The 19,859-nt window shown below is 37.6% G+C and overlaps 1 protein-coding gene across 4 annotated transcripts in view; it reads left to right on the top strand.

Annotated features, from left to right (window-relative positions):
- ZNF407 (zinc finger protein 407) overlaps positions 1-19,859 on the top strand; it is a 334,309-nt gene that overhangs the window by 209,228 nt on the left and 105,222 nt on the right. For all 4 annotated transcript variants that reach the window (XM_030971008.1, XM_030971009.1, XM_030971006.1 and 1 more), the window contains exon 7: positions 719-839. In XM_030971008.1, the coding sequence (XP_030826868.1) occupies positions 719-839 (121 nt within the window). The remainder of the gene's footprint in view (positions 1-718; positions 840-19,859) is intronic.

Here is a 19,859-nt window from a genome sequence, read left to right as displayed (position 1 = left end):
GAAATTTTCTGTGCAGCTCTATATTCAGCACAGATTGGATTTAAGTAATCTGAAAACACTGTCCTAGTTGAAGTTTAGTAGTTGGTGTTTGTTTTATTTTCATTAACCTTTCAAGTCCTTCTGCTGAAAATTGCCCTACTGTTCAGAAAATATTCACAAGGGCAGAAGACTAACAGGCAAGATAGGGGGAGTGGAGCAGAGAGTTCTGGTTCATATTCTCAGTCCCAGTTTATTTATGTTATTTAAAGGATAACATTAAAAATTTAGGTTGGAGATGGAAACAAAGACACTTTTCACCTGGAGATGTTCCTTTCTGAGCATATGCTGAATACAAGCATCAGTGTGATTTTTCCTTCTGCCTCCCCCCATGTTGCTTTTGGGGCTGTTCTTGGCCCAGATTGAATAGAAGATGTGGCGTGAGACAAATGCCTGTCACCTGGTTAGGGTATTTTCATGGAGTAAGACCCAGTAACAAGGTTACTCTGTTTCAGTGCTGTTCTTTCTCCTCCTTTTTGCTTCTGTGTAATTCCCTGTGGGAAGTTGGTTGGATACTGATGTGTTTCTGTCATATTTTGCAGTTAATGCATTGTATTTGGAAATTTATGTTGTATTTGTGTTTGCTGTATATATACATGGGCTAAAAGCTGTCTCAAGGGATAGGCTTGGGCTTGTCTTCCTTTTCTGTAAAACTGATAAATCTTCTCTTGTCACCTTCTAGGAGAGAAACCATTCAAATGTGATGAGTGTAACTTTGCTTCCACAACGCAATCGCATCTGACACGACATAAGCGTGTCCATACTGGAGAAAAGCCTTACAGATGTCCCTGGTGTGACTACAGGTAATGAGTCATTAACTAAAGCATGATGAGAGAAGGGTTAAGGTGATCAGATGAGGTTCATTTGAAGTTACCAATAAAAATATATTGCCATTAAAACACCATCAGGGCAGCAGTAATTACATTTTAAATTAGGAGCTAAATTTAAAAACTTAGTCTTCAGTATCTAGGTGTTACTTTATAAAGAACAACAAATGATGGGAAACCTTTTAGTGGTAACACTACAGTGCTAATGTTGAGTGTTGTTTCACAGCTGCTCCAGTGTCTGTTGGAATTCTCTGTGGTGAGGCTGCTTACCTACATTGCCTTTTCAAATCATTTGCGGTTTTGAAATTTTTCTTGGTTGAGTTGCAACCATTTCACCAAGAGGAGAAAAGTTCTCTAAAAGGCTTACCAGCCTAAATACTCACCAGACACTTACTAGAACTGGAAACAACTCGAGCTAGTTACAATTCTTCAGAGTCTTCTTGTTCTGCTCCAGTTTTCCTTTTCCTTGCTAGCCAGGATGTTAGGATGAAAGTTGGCCATAGGGTTCGTTCCATGGCAAAGCCTCCCATGTTGCACTATCAAAACCCATCCCCATGTTAGGGCAGTTGATTAAATTTTAAAAGAATCACATTGAAGAGTGAAGGTTACTTCTGGTGCTTATCACCTGTGTCTTTAGTTCGTTATAGACTACTTATTAAATGATGTCATGTTGCTTCTTAAATGCATCTTTACTCTTAAACACACATCTTCTACATTCTTGAATACTTTTAATACCTTGCAGTGAGGTGACTAGTCTCTGTGTACCATAAAGGAATCCATAGAAGGATTTTTGTGGGCAATTTGCAAGAGTTGATGTACAAAAAGTTTTGAAAAATCATCATTATATTTGATAAATGGCATACGATTAGATGCATGTGTTGTGATGCATGCACACAAGAGGGGAAAGTTAAACATTTGATTGTACCCCTATAGCATTTTTTATTTTCTTTTCATGCTGAACATACAACTGTAATGTTCCTGTAGTATAAGTTTTAATGTATTTTCCTAAAGCAAGACTATATAATGAAGCCTATCTGCTCTCATAATAGCTGTGTTCATGCTATTTATGAGCTACTTTACAGAAAACTCTTGTACAGAAAGCTTCTGCAGTGGTCACAGATTTTCTATACAAAACTTCTCATTGCATTGTTTTGTTTGTGTAGGGAAAATGTCCTGTGAACTCTTCTGTACTGAGCACCCATTAAATCACACTCTAGAACTGCAGAGAGCTGAATTTGATAACCTCAGGGGGAGGGGGCAATGTTTCTGTACTGCCACCTTAAGGGTGTCACTGTTTCTTTATCTTTTTTTTTTAAGTAGAAGTGGTTTTGTCAGCTTCAGTAAGTCATCTAGGAATTAGAGGTGGTTTTCATTTGTCAGAGCAGTTGTGTTAAAAGGTCTGTGTTGAGTGAAGTGAGAGCATATAAGCATTACTGTGACATGATGTGCTGCACTGAAGGTAAAAGAAGTGCTGTCTTTAATGCTGTGTGTTTCAGGACACTTAATCTTGTGGTCATCCACTTTAACTGAATCATCCCAATTGGCAGGAATAGTCTTTTTACAGGGCTAGGAAATGAGAAGTGGGTTACAGTGGGTTTGAGATCCTAGGCTTGAAGACCCAAGAGACTGGGAGTGTTGTAGATGTGAATCAGTTTGGGGTTTGTTACACACATCCAATGAGTGGATGCACTTCCCTCACTCAGGATGACAAAATGCATAACCCAGTGCTCTGTTGAGTGAAAGACAGATCATTTTACTTTGGATAAAGAGTTTTCTGTATGGGATATAAATTCCAAGAAAGAGCAAGTTTTTTAGGAGTCTCTTATTATACTGGAGGTTATTAGAGAATATGCAAGCATAGCATATTTTATCAGAATTAACAAGAAATATCTGGGCATGCTCTGCTTTTATATTATTGAAAAATAAATGCTTCATGACAATAGAATGTTAGTTTCCATCCTTCACAGGCCAATTTTGACCTAACCTTTAGAGACTGATCTCTACAGATACCAGCTGATGAAGCTTTGATTCTGCAGGAAATGTGTTCCAAGCTCAGCTGAAAAACATCTGGTAGGGATGCAGGAACCAGAGCTATGCTGCTGCTGATGCAAGTTCATAGAGGCAGTGAGGCACTTTGTGTAGCTGCAGAGGAGCCCATAGAGGGACTGCCGTATTTATTAGCTCAGCAGTCCTGCTTCTGCCTGCCAGTTTCCACAGTCCTGGGATATTAGCCAGCCTTGTTGGCAAGTAGATGTTCTGCTCTCTATCCACCTCTCTCTTCATTTTAAACTACAATTTTAGGGGAATCACATGTTGCCTCTTTGTCAAGTCATGCAGTACTTCTCTTTTAAAGGAAAGTTATTAGCCACTCTGTAAATAATATTGTTTGCACCAGTTCAGCAGATGGTATGTAGTCTTGCAAATGTCACCTAGAGAAAATGTTAAAATGAAGATTTTAAAATCTGCTGATCTAGTGATAAAATCACCCCTAAGTCTAGTGGTTGAGGTCTCATTGTGATGCTGTGAGCTCGGCCCTTGCACTGTAAGTTCATCCAGACTATTTCATGTGTTGCTGTTTAGTGTTGCTTGGCAACTGCAGACTCTTTAATGAGCCTTGTACTTTCAGGGAGGTGAATATTCCTCTTTTTGTGTTGGGATATGGAGGAAAGTATATTGTTAGTTCTAATATAAATTTTCCTGTAATTGATAACTGATCTCTGTTCTATAAAGTAGTTTGAGACACTTGAATTAAAACAGTGGCTAAGTACAAGATTTTAAACTATTCCCATTCAGCTGATTGGTGCTCAGAGTATTCTTGGAGATTCTTGACTTCAAGCTTTTCAGTTCCTCAGCCTGAAATTGTGAATAATCATCCTGCAAAAATTCTTGCCAGTCTAGTGAGTGAAAGGCTAGATAACGCTGGCTAGAAGTACAGAAAAAGGGCTATTGGAAGAAACAAATCTGAATTTAGGAACTGTTATAAACTTTATAAACTGAAGTGAAATCATCTGTATGGTACTATGGGGAAAAGAGCGATTTTGGCTGCAGGGAACAGAAAAGGCAATTTATTCCCTATATAGCACACAGCATGAGACATTCTCTTTTAAACTAGAAAAAGACATGAATGGATGTGGTTTTCTGAGGGGAATGGTAAACGAACTTAGCTCACAAATTTTTAGCTCACAAATTATAAATTCTCTATAGTATGCATATGCTTATAGTTGTACTTCAGTATTCTTGTGAAAAATGTTCCCTTCCATCCCTAGTTTTTGTCTTGTGACCACTTGATATTTATTTTTGTCTAAATCTGTTGTATTTTGATGACAAAGAAATTGACATCTGCTTTTCGATACAGTAGTATATGACTTCCAGTAACAATTGCAATTTGAAATTATGTTTTCAGTCTAGTTTTAAAAATCCTTTAGAAGGAAGCAAAATACAATATTCATAAACACAAACGTTTACTTGTATTTTTGGTTACAAATTTTTCACATTTGGTTTTTCAATTTAGGTTTTTCCCTATTTAGGTAAAAAAATGCATGATTTTCCTTTGCATTTACTTTTTCAAATCACATAGCATGTCTCTCCATTCTTAAGTCAATGTGCTTTGTCATACAAAAATATTCATTCACTCTTAATTAATGTTCAACCTAATTTTATAATACAGAATTGGTCTCACAGGGCCCTGCACTACCATTACTTATGCAATGCTTATTTTATATTTCCTAGTCATTTAAAAAAGATGTGTTATGCGACTGAACTTTTCAGATGACACCATCCTGGAGTAACACTGACAACAATACTGTTTGCATTTGGAAATGGGCACAGTAAGCACTGAAGAGCTGTATAACATCCTGAAAATGAACAGCAGCTGTGACACAGGCTTCTAAATCTGTTGGCTGTATAGTCTGTGGACGGACTTTCTAAACCTGCAGCATAGTTAGGTACCTGAATTTAACCTGATTGCAGAAGTGAAAAATTCCCCTATGTCTGATGCTGTCAATGAAAGATGCAGATATACAGCATTTTCAGAACTAAACTGGTTTTGTGCATGTGTCTAAGAAAGGGAAATCTCATTTATTCATATGTAAGGTTTTAAATTTAACTCCCATTTGTTCTGACTTTCTATATAGCTACTACAACTTCTCAGGCAATTTATGCTCGTGGTGTGTGTGAGGGGGATGTTTCAGTGAAATGGATCTGAGTTACATGGAGTGGGGCATGCAAAAGGCAGAACCCTGCTTTTCTCACATGATCAAATTTGTTGGATTACAGTGCTCAGGAGGACTGGTATAGTTTCATGATGCAGAAGGAGTTTTGCTACTACTTTGACCACAAGAGTGTGGGACTGATATTATGTTAATGTGCTTCAGGCCATCCTTGTGCTGTGATTAAAGGAAATAGTTTTCAGTTGTCTGGGATTCCACTGTATGGTTCATTTTGCACAGAGTACCCATGGTGGTGAGGGAATGGAAGGCAATATGCGGAGGTGTTCCTTAGTCATAGATAAGAAGGTGTAGAAATCGGATAAAACAAAGAGCCAGGCCAGCAAAACAGCATGCATTTCTTTCTGTAAAGTATATGACTTGTGAAGGATGTCTTACAAGACTGAAAATAAATAGCATACATTTTTAATATAATTATCTAAGCTAAAATAAATATTTTACATTTATTATGCATAATAAAATAATTAAGACAACATTCTGTAAGGGAATTATGGCATTTGAAATTCCAGCTGCAGACGGATTCATTGCATATTTTCAGCAGCAGCAGCAGCATGACTTAGGAGGAGTTACTCCACAGGGGCTACTTTTCTTTTTTTTGGACAGCATCCCTAGGGAGTTCCTATTTCTGTCTGACTTACAGTATCTGTTCATAGGTTGTAAAGACCAGTTTATAATACACTCCAGGATTTGCACCTAAGTCATAAGAATGTGCAAAGTAAGTGTTTTCTCTCTGTTTTGGTGAATTCAATAACTTTTAGGTATGATGGCATCAGCTGTGCACTATTCCCTTATTACATCAAGGATAACTAGGGACTACTTTACAGATGAGGTGAAAATACATACTAATTCATAGCAAAACTGAAAGGCTGTTAAGGCAAATTCTACATAAAATGATGAAAACAGTTTATTTATCATTATAACATTAATATCAATATGCTCTTTGAAACCAGTGAAATTTAATATGCCTGTATAGGAAATAACTAGGTAATACACTTATATAGGCTGATGAGGATTCCGTGTGGCAACCAGCACTGCACTATGGGAGAACACTTTTATATATATACATCACAAAGGCAGAATTGGAAAAAAATGGTGCATATACTTTGTACAAATACAAAGTTGTTAAGGAAAATAAAGCATGTATGTAATAGAGCAAACAGGGCCTTCGGGAAGTACTCCAGCTTCTGTAGTGTTCAGCAGCAGGAGTTGAGGATATCCAGTGCCTTGTGCTAAGAGACTTATAAACAAATGAAGATAGAAGTTTAGAGAGACATTCTGTCAGTGCATGGGCACTGTTCCCAGATGAAAATTCAGAATATTATTCCCCCTTTAGTTTTTAATAAACATTCAGATAAAATATTTGGAAATATTTCTATTTATCTGGATTAAAATGTGCTGTAACATTTAAGTCTTTAAAAGAAAAATAATCTGAAATAGAATTTAGATATAGTTGCAAAAACACTTTAATTATTCCAGCGAATACATGCCATATAAAACAATGGTCAGCATTATTCCCTTTTGTAGCGTTTCTGTGGCTTAATAAAGTCTCTTATATTCACCTATGTTATAGCATATAGTTTATGTGATGAATCAGAATAAAACTATGCAGTGTTGCAGTAGCATCAATGCAGATCAGCTATCAGGTTAACCTGCTCATTTATTTATTTATGTATTTTATTTATTTATTTACTTGTTTGTTCTTAGGGGTTGGTTTTTTTTCCCTATTGCCACTCTAAGAAAGAGGAATTAAAATATGCCTTTTTAACTCAATGGGTCTGTGATTCTCATGCTAACACTGAACTTGGGACTTTAAGGATCTGCCCAAGTGGTGATGCCATTGCAAACACTGATAATACTATTCTAATCTCATTTTAGGGTGAGTCCTTTGAAGGACAACTTTTAAAGGATCTATTTAAGCCTGAATGCTGTGCTAAATTACTCAAAGGAGACTGTTGAGTTTAATGTTACTGAGACTTGAAGCCGTTTCAATATCAATGTAAAAATTAATATCTGGTTTCAGCATCTCTTTATTACAGCCTCTCTTGATAGGCCAGCACTTTGTAAATTGTTCACACTTTGGTTTAAGTTCTGAAAAAATGTTGTCAGTCTCCTGATTTCTTTCAGTAGTCACTGTCTTTCCCTTACTGTTCAATTTGGGCTTTGTCCATAAATGTATCTGAGGCAGCCCCTTCCCTGCTGAACTGATGCTGTTTTTTCTGAATCAGTGTCCAAGACACTTAACCCAAAACCTTGAAGTGTTTGGTGTCTAGGAAATATGAATAAGACCACTTCATGCAGTGGACAGATTAATGTAACTAATGTATTCTTTTATCACTTTTTATCTTCTCTCTGTCCTCACACTTTGTTTTTTGCTATCATATGTAGTCATCACTGTCTCATCTATTCCTCATTCTTAAAGAGCATAAATACGTTGTCGGAAATACATGTATATTTATATTTAATATATACTTAATTCATGTTTATCAATCTGAAATATCAGCATATTATTCAAATTAAAACAATCCTAAGTATGTTGTATTTTGATAGTAAATAAAATTTTAGTATTAACCTCAAGATGAGCAGCAATGCTATGGTCTTAATATAGCATGTAGTAGCAAAAGACCTGTAATTTCCTATTCTTACAGTTCTTCTGATAAAAAAGTGCAGTGAAGATTTTTTATGACTACAAATAAACTTCCATTTGTTACAATGGTTTGATCTAAAAATAATCATTGGCATCATAGCTTAATTAATGCAAGCCTTTTGTGTAAAACATATTTTAAAAAGCATTAAAACAACTGTAAATGTTTTCTTTGCTCTTGCCTGGTAGCAGAGAATAAAAGAATTTATTTGTTTGTTTCTTTTACCATTCCCTAATCCCCAGTCCAGTCATTATAAAATGGCCAAAGCTATCTTTGGGGGTGATAAAATCTACAAGGAATTATTATTATTATTATTATTATTATTATTATTATTATTATTATTATTATTATTATTATTATTATTATTATTATTATTATTATTAGTGCTGATAGCTACCATCTAACTATGTGGCAGGTAGCTAGCAATCTGAAATCACTTTGATAGCAATACAGGTCTCCAAGATTGATAGACACAAGCCTGTTGTGTTGTGTGGGGTTTATTCTCCAGGCTATATGGCTACTACCCTGTAAAACAAGTTCCTGTGTTAATGCTGTCTTTGTGACAACTTTCCCTCTTCCTCCTTCATGGGTGACATACAAAACAGATTAAATCTGGGCAAGTTACAGAAAGCAAGTTCTGTTCTGAAGTCCCAGAAAGAGGTATGCTCTAGTGCAAGGGGAAGAAAGGGAAAGGTTTTTTCTGTTTAGAGTCTGATGAAAATGAGATAAAGAGAAGAATTGCTGAATAGCAAGTAAAATAGGGAAAGAAAAGAGCTTTTGTGTTTGAGAAAAGCTTGCCACTTAGATACTTTTAATGCATTAGGAATGGTGAGCAATTTTCCAGATAAATTTGGCATTGTTAGAAATTCCTGATTTATTAAAGCTAAATAAAATTCCTTGTACATTCCAGCAGAGTTTCCCTTATCTCTGTACCAGCTTCTGCCCAAATTCTCCTGGAGAGGTATGTTGGGGCACTTTGGGACCTTAGATACTAAAGCCTCTGTCACCACCCCAGGGTTCCTCTACTCCGGAATGGAAGCGCGGGCTCGACACACCGGGCTGGCACCTCTGCAGCGTGGCTGGAGAGTGTTTGCTAGGCACCACGATGTGATACGGTGGGAATGAGGCTCTGGAGCAGCATCAGCACCTGGGTTTTGGAAGTCTGGTGCTCCTGGACACACTCTTCCCAGTGTTGTGGAGAGCACCTATGGGCTGAACACTCATCTCAGAGAACCTCAGCTTTCTGTTTTGGAGAGAGAGGCATTCAAGATTTGGGAGCTCTGAATTCTGACAATGTTGCTTTGAACCTGTGGGTTCAAAGTTGCTGCTTAGTGTTGGCCAGGGGAGAGCTTGTCTCAGGTTTGCATTGTTGCCTTTTCTCCTTCCTGAGCAGCAGGGAGAAGGTGGTGCATTCTCCATAGGAAAATGTGGCATAAGGAAGAGAGGCCATTTGGTATACAGCAGCTCACCATCCCTAAAACCATTTTGCAGTCTCTGTGGTATGGTAGTCTACTTTATTCTCATAAGTCATGGATCAGGGATCCCTATTTCCCTTGAGGCTTTGCTTGCAAAAAGACATTTTGGAGAGGAGCCTGTTGTCCTGTAGTAACTTATTAAGTTGCTTATTACAGCTATTTTGTCCCTGGTTGGGATGATCTTTGTGGTTTTGCTAGGCCTGTTTAGGTCTGAATAATAGCCATAGATATAGCTGAGGCTTCTTAGGGAATAAACAGCGCATAAAGCACTCTGTTTTGTTATTGCAAGTGATGGAGTGCTGCTCTGCTGCAATCTTTTTTTTTTTTTTAATGTGTTTTAAAATGTACTGTTTGAATAATGGAAAAGGAATTAAGGGAAGAAAATGTATATGAAGAAAAGGTTGCTCTGCATTCTTGGATGCATTGGGTCAAAACTACTTCTTTGTGTCTTCTGAGAAAAGATGAGGTTGTTACAGCACACCTCATCATCTCCTCAGCAAGTTAGATATGCTGAGGCTTAGTGTACCTAATGCAATGGAGCAAGCCAATGCAACAATGTTCTCCTTTCTCCTACCCCTGTGGGTCAGGGGATTGAAGTGGAGACATTCCTTGATGTTTTCCCACCTTCTTCTGTAAGGGCATAGGTTTTTTTCCTAGGTTTCTTTTTCGTTCCACCTAATCAAACTGCTAGTGGTTCTACTGGTACCATAAACTGCCTGAACATCATCCTGTGGTTCATTGTGATATTATTAATACCCCTTAAAATATAGTATTTATTGTTTTATGTTTGTAACTTCCGTGCATCCCCATTCAAGATGATTATAGACTCTATCTAACAATTGTAGCATGGGACATCATTTATTCTGCTGCAAATCCCATGTGGAACACCTCCTCCTACTGCGCTTCTTCAAAACATTTCTGTTGATATTTTGCATGCGCAATCTGCAGGGCAAACAATACTTAGAACCATTTTGAAGTTGTAGAAGGTATTGTAACTACTAAAATCAATTTTTAAGTTCTGATGATGTTTCAGACATATTTTTGTTAACAAGCGCTTTTTAAAGTACAGAGAACCATTTCCATTAGCAAATTTTTGAGATCTCTTATATGGGTATTTTAACATATAAAAAGCCATTAGTATTTTGTTTTGGTTTCAGGAAAAAAATGTATCTTTAGTTTAGAAAAGCAGATTTTTTTAATCAGTTGACAAGGATTGTTTTTTGAACCTAACTTATTGTGAGACTTGTGCCAGCCCATCCATCCATCTTTCACCCATTTCTTTAATAACATTTTAAGCTGTTGGCCAGTTTCAGTGAAAACTGACACCCTGTGGTAGCTACTGGGATAAATTAAGTTCATGTTTCCTGAAAGAGGTGGATGAGGAGTGAAAAAAAAAATCACAGAGGACCAGTCAGGCAAAATTCAGCTGTAATGCACTCTACTCTCTTACAATCCAGCCTCACCATCCAGAACAACTGTTTTTTCTTGGATGGGGATATCCTGAAGGAACATGTTGGGGAGCTGTTGTTTGTTGCATTGGTGCACTGGGAGATTTAGTGAACAGGGCATGAATGCATAGGAAATCATGCTTCAGTTGGTACAATGCTCATATGTCAAAGTATTGAGGCCCAAATTAACTGTTTGTTGCAAGTTGTCAGGATAGGTCCTTTTTAAAGGTAAAATTTAAAAGGTATTTTTCAAAGGATAAGGAGGAGACCTCCAAAATCTTTAGAAAAAAGGATCATTTAAAAAAGATTTATACCCAGGCGATTCAGACCAGTGACATTTCTTACTGAATAGGAAGAAGCTTCCCACTGTGGAGAGATTGTTCCACAAGTGCTTTTTTTGGCACTTTTTCTATAATTCATTCATTGATAGACTGACATATTCATAGATCTATACAGATGTATTTACTTCAGGAAAAAGAAGCAAAGTTTGAAGAAATGGTAAGTTCTTTTTACATGCTGTTAGTGATACTGAGCATCCACAAATTCTCTTCTCATGGTGTCCAGTGGCTCTGTTCCTATTTGAAATTCAGTCTCTTCATTTACATGACTAAATGTGACTTTTCATCACATTTTAATTTGAATTTTAATTACTAGTCTTTAAGATTTTGATCAGCGCTAATAAATTATAGCACAGTCATATGGTATTTAGCTGATTGATTTTTGCATGCTGAAATATAGTCATTTTGGAGAGCAGTAAAACTTTCAAGTAGAAGAAATGTTTCAAAGATAAAGGAATTTGTATTGGATTTGTTCACTTGTGTCAGACCAGAGAGGAAAGACCTAAATATGAGCTCTTGTAAGGGCAAAGCAGGTGTCTTCTATCCAGTTTGTTTTAAATAAATGCAGGGACATCAATCATGCAAACAAGGCCAGCGAGTGCAGCTTTTGGGAATAGCTTCATGTTTCCTGGTGGTGGTGCAAGAGGTGAGAGATGAGAATGCAGTATTGGGTAATGGTAGCTCTGTTGGTACTCTGCATTGCAGAACTTGATTCTAAAAGGCAAATATTTGTTTACTGAGCTCTTTTCCAGCTGCATCTGTCCCTGGCTTCCTCTTTTGTTTGGATGTCTTTTCTCTTAGAAGTCTACAACATAACATCCGGAGAATATGTATTTTCTTTTCCTGCTCTGAAGTGCCCATTTTTAGTTTCAGTTCACCAGTAGCATGGCAGGAGTACTGCAACAGAAAGGATTATAACTAAGCCCCTCTCCATCTAAGCATCTCTGTTCCATAGCTCAGTTGGGAGTCAGCTCTCACTGGCTGGAAAGTGTGTGCTGTCACAGGGTCGATAATATAAAACAAAAACAAAGCCAGTGGATAAAATCCTGGCTCCACTGATGTTATTCACCTCCCTTCCATGTCCTCAGTGAAGTGACAATTCTCACCTGTCATGAAGGTACCTGTTTCTAAGGAAGGAGAGAAATGGAAAGCCGGGGAGCTGGCAGCACCTTCCACAAGACTTTGTATCCTGAACAATAAAAAAGTTCAACTAGGCAAGTAAGTAGTGGGATTGAGAACCAATTACTTCTACTTTTCACTTGATTTTCAGAGAGGATCCTGATCTCCTAAATCTTACCAAAAGACATCTAAATCCAGAAGCATGTACTCCTTTTGGAGTTTCTGTTTTTCAGTTCTCTCTCTACTTGAGTTTGCAAGTTCTTGCACAACTGAGTGAAGTCACTGAGGCATGCTCACAAGCCTTTGTCCTGGGGAAATGCCTATGTCTGCCTCAAGACTTTTGGTACATTTTTTAGGCAAGCAAGCCCCACTTCCTGTATTTTTGGGTATGTGTTAGAGGCCTGAATATTAGACAACTCAGGATTCATTTAGTTCATAATGAACTGCTGTCTGCAGCCTCATTCAAGTTATTGTTTAGGATTCTCAGCTGAAAGGGCACAGGACAAAGTGTTTAGAAGCCTGTTGTTTGGATTTTCTAAGAAAATTATATGGAGAACATAACTGAAAACAGAAGAGTGTTTCTGAAAGCAGGGATTAGATCTGCTTTTGGCTCCTGGCACTTCCTTGCTGTCTAATGGCAAAGTTTCAAGAAGAAAGGGTTGATGCATGATATTTTTTGCCAGCTAATATACTTTCCTGGGACAGAGGACAGAACTCAGCCTTCCTCAAGATAAGGGCAGCCCTAAACTTTGGAGTTTTACTACCTAGAATGGTGTCATCGTTTCTATAAAGTTAAGGGCAACATTGTTTCCTTTTCCAAAGCAGATTAGAGCTTCTGATGTTTCCTATTGGTGACCTACAGCTTTCTTTAGAAACAGTAGATACCTAATTTATGCAAATATTGAGACCTACATCAGTTCTTTATTATGTCCAGTAATTGCATTGTTCATTTGAATGGTTATGGAGGACAGACTAGGTTGCCATGTCGTACTGCCACGCCCAACAGTGCACCTAAACCAAAAGCTTTCTACCCTGTGTTACTGATACCCTGTCTCCCAAACCTCTCACTTCTCTTTTTGCCTATTGTCTGATTATCATATCCTTCTCAATACTTAGAGTATAGTTTTTTTTCTGAGGCCAAGACCATTTTCTTTGTTTTTCTCTGTACAGCATTTGGTGTATCATTATCCTGTTGTGCTGTCCTCTCAGGTCAACATGCTGTGCAGTGACAGTGCACCAGCTTTCTTGGAGCTACTTTTTGATTCATAAGCATAGGATTACATTTCACCAGAGGAGTACAGGAAAGCCTGTACTGTTCTGGTGAAACCTTATTGTTGCCAGGACTGTGATACTGTTTAATGATTAAAACCTCAGAGAAGGTGTAACATCTGAGAGCCTGCCTTCAAGTTGAAGTGCAGTATCAGTGCCTAATTCCTTTAGTCTCCTTAGAAAATCTTATCTCTTATGGACTAGTAGTCCAATACCTTTCATGAAAATTGAATGCATATAAACAGAATTTTTCAAATATGTATGCAAACTTAAGTGCCATTAGAATCAACCTTGGATTTGATTTTAAACCTGACCTTCAAATACGTGCTTCACTAAATGCATTTCTGGGTGCATTTTTTCGTTTTGTCTTTGGAGATCATGTTGTTGTTATATAGCTGAAGAAAGGGTAGTACTGAAAGGAATGCATCTTGGAATGCAAGTGGAGCTATTTAGACTCTTTTCTTTAAAGCACAGTTTCTTTAGCTATACCCATCCAGTACTCAGAAAGGAAGGATTTTAGGATATTATGAGCTATATTCTTCTCTTGCTATTCACCTCATGTTAGTAAGCTGCTGTTCTGTACGCTCATGGAAATAACACTGAAACAGAGATTTCTTCCATCTCTGCAGCAAAAAACCCCAAATTGTATACATCTGATAACAAAAAGGAAACAAATACGGATAGATAGATAGATTTTTTCCCTAAATTTCTATTATTTACTTAATTTATATTTACTTTTGGAAAGTACATGGATTGTTTATAATAGTTGTAAACTCTTGTGGCCTTTAAAGATACATAAGGATTAATGACTTCTCAAAGAATGGTTTTACAAGAGTGCTATAGCATTTTTAGGATGAGTGCTTAGTCGAAATAGTCACTAAGGACATGTTATTCACATAGGCATTTTTTGCACCAAACCTGTGTATTTTTTATTATCTATGCCTTCTGTCTTGAATGACTAAGGTCCTTTCATATATGTACATATAACATTAAGCTTGTGGCTAGGTCCAGTTGTTTGAAAGTTAGTAATGTTCCCTAGAATCACATTCTGAATTAGCCCTTTAAGGACTGCATTACTATGATGCAAAATAGATTCAAAGGAATAGTTTAGTTTTATACAAAAGATTAAGAGTGCAGAGTCTTTTTGGTGCGTTCTGTTTGTTTGTTTGTTTTTAGTTTAAGAGTGCAATATATATTTTCTTTAGCTGTAAAAGCACAATCAAGGCAACATGATAAGTGAGTCAGTGTTGTAAAAGTAAAACTAATTTTGCCTTCACTCACATGAGCTATAGAAGGAGGAAGCTTTATTGTCCCTGGGAAGGTGATAAGGCAGAGTAATTGTATATTATACTGTCCTGGAACATCTGCCTGAAGACTGTTGGAGCAATTCATCTATCATGGACGATACAGCATGTTTTGTCTTTCTGCTTTAACCCATCCCCACTGCTGGCCTGCACGAAGGTTTTGATAGGGACTGTGCCTGGGCTGGGGCTCACATTAATCAGTCCCCTTGTTCAACACTCCAGCTGACATAATTACAACCTGCGCACAGCAGTTATTCAAGTTGAGTCCTTGTCACTCGTGGTGCGAAACTACACAGCTCAGATCCCGAAGGAGATTGCCTTATCACACAGAACAAGGGCTCACAGGAGTTGAAGAGAATAGAAATGGGAAAATGTCTTCCGGGAGTACTATATATTCCTTTAAAATAAGACATTTGAGAGACTTACAAGGGACAAAGAGAAGCATTGTGCAAGGTCTGAAATGAACAGGTTATTATTTTTAAAAGGATTACACAGGCCATTTTTGTGAAATGGACATGCATTATTAAATAAATTCAGTGGTCTCTCTTATCATTCAGTGGCTCTGCACTATTAGTTTTCTTCAGAAGTGATAAAATAGTTTTTGACTTGTATAAGCTTTAAGTATCTCTCTGTAGAAATCATCAGAACACAACTAATAAAAGTGCTCATATTATACCAGTAAAATTGGCACACACATAAGGGAAGACCTGCGAGGATCAGAGTTAAGGGTGAAGGAAGAAGCATGCAAAAGGGCTTTCGAAGATGAGCAAGTTCATTAGTTTCTGCTGTTGTATGATACCAGAGTGTGAAAGGTGAAGCTAAAGAGAAAGTTTCATATTTTGCCATTCTTCTCTTTTTTCATGTTAACCCTCTGTGGGAAAAAAGACAAGTTCATAACATTATCTATGATAATGAAAGAAATTTATTTTCATGTGGTATGATGGGGTTAATTTTATATGGTGATGAACTTTTTCTTTGAGACAGAACCTTTGCATACATGATCATAGGATAATTTGTTTGGTATTGGTCTATACAATTTCTCAATATGACAGGATTTAATTGGTATCCAGAAGGCTTTTGCCCTGACGTTTAAATTTTTTTCTTCTTGGGTCAGGTTTTTGAAGTAACACCATTCAGGCAGTTGCTATTCTTCTCAATCAATAGATCTAGAGTGTTGCCCTGATTTCTCATCCAGTTAAAATCATGTTATGTCTGTTAGACATAATTGTGTATTGTTGAAAGCACAGTAAAATATGTCTATTCTGGGTGGTCCAATTTTAATCTTATATTTTACAGGACAGCTTATCTGCAACTTTGAATAGTCTGAAGTAGAAGTGCAGTAGAAGCTACTTCTACATTTTACTTTACATATAGATATGTTAGGTGAATCAAATACATAGTTCAGTGCTTTCATTACATTTCAGTATCTTTTGGTTAAGTACACAGCATATTAATTTTAATGTGTAGGTATCCAGTGAAAGTCCTGCTACATGAAAACTGAACTGCAGTTTCTTACTGAGCTGCAGGGCGTCCTTATAGGCAAATGTACTCTTGTAGGAACAAAAATCACGTTTTGCTTCCTCCTTACTCTTAAAACCAGTTCTCCTGGAGTGAATGATGTCTGTGAAGTAAGCTCAAAGTACAGAGCCAAATGCTGCATTTACTTACATTTGTGCAGAAAATGGCATTATGAGGACATAATCTGAAGAGAATGATGTTTCTCTGATATATGCTTTCAACACACATTTTAGATTAGATATTCAATCATGCCTCCAATTAAACACCCAAATTTGACTTTCAGAATCTAAGATGGTTTTGCAGTATTGACAGCTGGGAAGAATATATTTTAATTTGCAGACTGAACAAATTTCCATGACATCATGGAAGCACAATAAATGGCTGACCTCACAATGACATTTTTCAGACTTGAGCTGTACTTCTTAGAGACTTTGAGCCCAGAAAAAGCCTTAAGCTCAGCCAGTCTGACCTTCTACAGAAAACAAACTGCATAGGTGCTTTTTTCCCAGTTTGCTCTGTACTGAACCTCCTACTTCGGACTGAATTTTATGATCTAGAAACATATTCAGGTTTGATCTGAAAACAGGCAAAGTCGCAGAACCAAAGTCGCAGAACCACAGCTTCTCTTCTGTGAAAGCTCAATTGCTGAAGAAACTGTGCTTTGTTTCTCAGTTGAATTTGACTGTAAATTGTAGTCATTGCTTTTGGTTTTGTGTAGGTTTTCTCCAGGTTAGGTTGTCCCTTAATCACACCTTTATTCGATGTTAAAGCTCACGGGCCAAGCTCCAGTGTAATAAGCAAAACAGAAGGGGGTTTTATTAAGTGTTTTAGAGTTTTTTTACCCCACTTAACTTCTATTTCCATTTATAATCACTGTGGCTGTTTGTTCCCTTTTTTAAATATAGGTAGGAAGTAGATATTCTAGAATTAGTTTCTTCAGTGTCACAAAGAGAACACTGCATCCTTACATTTGCTTGCTACTTCCTTGCTTATACAGCTAAATATAGCATGGGGCCTTTGTGCTTATAGCATCACATTAGAAGTTCGCGTTAAACTGATGGCCCACTAATCCCTAAATAATTTTCAGTGTCACAGCTTTTCACAGCATTGTCCAAGTTACTTACATGCACTGTGCAAAGGTGGGAGAGCTAACATGTAATTGTGTGTGTACATGTTGTGATTGAACATGCCTGGGTTCTGCGACTGCTCTGTATGATGGCAGTGTCATCCTTATTAATCATGCTGCCAATTACTGTGTTGTCTGCAAATTTTATTAGCAGGGATTTTATATATAGTTTTGGCATGCATAACAAAAGTGAATCTTTCAGACAATTATTGCTGATTCCTTTGATAAATTGGAACATTTGAAATGAGGAAGAAAATGACCATCTCTTTTTGCATGGGGGGTTGGGGCTGGGATAGGGCAAGAAGAGGCACTGTATTAGCATTAAAAAAACCTACTTTGAGCAGAGATCGTACAGACCACAGTGCCCTGGGTGTGAATCCAGGCTGCAAAGCAACAGGATCTGTCCTCTAGGGAACTGTGTTGTCACTAAAATGGCTGAAGGAACTGACACGAAGGCCAGTTGGACGAAGTACCATCTGCATCTGAGATTGACAGGCAGCCTTTAGGGTCTGTAGCTATCATTTCTGACTCCAGCAACATTAGGAGTCCAGTTTCATCTTGTGCAGCCGCTAGATTGCACACCCTTTCCTAGGCTCCATCTGCACTTCTGTATCTGTGAAAATACTTTATGTGTTCCTGAGGATATACAAACAGACTCCACGGAATTGTTCAGTTACTTTATGTGGTCATTAAAAGAAGTACAATAGGGAAAAAATTGATGTTGAAAGGAAATGTGTGTCTTCAATTAAATTCATCCCAGCTTTTTTAAAAAAATGGATGTTTTCCATGGCCTCATTTCAGCAAGGTATTTGATCATGTACATAAATTTAACCTTGTGAGTCATTCTTTTGAAGTCAACGGGGGCTGCTTGTACTTTAGCCACAAAAATGCATAAGTACCTTGTTAATCAGGGCCTGTGATACCTAAAGCCCAGTCTCCATCCTCACACCACTGCAGAGATGCTGTTTCTCAGACCAACCTCTCTTTTATGCCATCTGCTCTAAGAAGAAAGGAAAGGGGGAGGGAGGAAGCCCAGGAACAATGGAGTGATTATTCTCAGTTACTGTGAAATAGATGAACTCCCCCTGCTATTTCTGCCACTTAAACCTTGGCTGACACAGTGCAGCAGTGCACTGTGCACAGCAGACCCCTGAATCCCTCATGCTGCGGGCACACAGGCCCTTGAGCTGGGCCATCACAGAGAACACTCTGCCTGCAGCAAAGTGGAAGCCAGGAGTTCTAGAAAACATTACAGAGAGTTTTCAGAAGCAGATCAGTCCTATGAAAAATTGTTTGGTTGTTGTTGTTTTGGTTTTGGTTTGGTTCTTTTTTTCCCCTTTGTTTGTTTTGCTATTTTTCTTCTGTAGTTGTTAAAAGGAGACACTGGGCCTCTCTCAAAGAGCTGCTGGGGCAGACTCACAAGCTGAGCAGCTCAGCTCTGCACAGCACCTCTGAGGACAGTGAGGACCACAGCACACATGCAGAGCTGAGGCACACTTCCATGACTTTCTGTACCCTTTCCACCCATTCCTTCCAAATCTAGAAGTTTGAACAGGTTTCTATCTAAACAGCATCTTCTTTATTTATTTCTCTATTTTCTTGTAGAAAATAGAATTAATGGAAACATTTAAGGCAGGATGCCGTAGTTCCTTGGAGTCACAGATGGGTTTTCTCCTGGAAAAAATCATGTTTTCTTTGAATTGTGGAGTCTGTTGTTTGCCATTTTTTTACAAAAATACTCTGAAAATTCAAGAGTAGACCTAGATGCCAACACTGGGCCTACATTTCGGTTTTTGTTCACTGTGCAGGGTTGTAAATGACTTTACAGATTCCTCAGAGGTAAACAAGACTAGAGTACATCTCTTCTTATTTCCCTTCAGAATTCCCAATTACCCTGAATTTGCCTTTAAAAGCACTTACTTTGGCTATCGTAATGATCAATTACTTGAAACTGGGAATTTTCATTCCAATACATTGTAAATAGAATGGTGGATCCGTGGCCAAATTACAATTTGGACATGCTAGTCTGCTGAATGGAGCTCAGATACAAGCAGTAATTATCAATCTTCCATCATTTTCTGTGCTGACGCACAAGTTTTTGCTGCTTCCCTACAGGGCTCAGCTACTTTTTAGCAGCCAGCATTGGACATCTGTCACACATACTGTATGTCATAACAAATAGATCATTACAGAAAAAAATGCAAAGCTAAAAATGTAGAAAAGCAGAAAACATTATGATTATTATCCCTGGGTGTCGGTATAATACTATCAGAATAAATCCCAAATACATTTTTATTATTTTCTTTGTGAAACTGACTGTATTATAAAATCTCATTAAAGCATTTAAATGTAGTGTGCTCTCTTTTATGGGCTACTTCATATTTTCTGAGTGGCAATACATGGCAGTACATGAAAACATAGTAATACATGAGGCCACCAGGTTGTTGGGCATGTGTTTCTATGGCACTGTGGGTGTGTATTTGAGTCACGTTTTTGTGGTCGAGTTGAAAAGCTGTGAGCAAATACTCGCT

Source organism: Camarhynchus parvulus, chromosome 2, assembly GCF_901933205.1.
Source record: "Camarhynchus parvulus chromosome 2, STF_HiC, whole genome shotgun sequence".
NCBI classification, from domain to species: domain Eukaryota; kingdom Metazoa; phylum Chordata; class Aves; order Passeriformes; family Thraupidae; genus Camarhynchus; species Camarhynchus parvulus.
The sequence above is the reverse complement of the archived record's forward strand: the minus strand, read 5'-3'. Positions and strand labels throughout refer to the sequence as shown.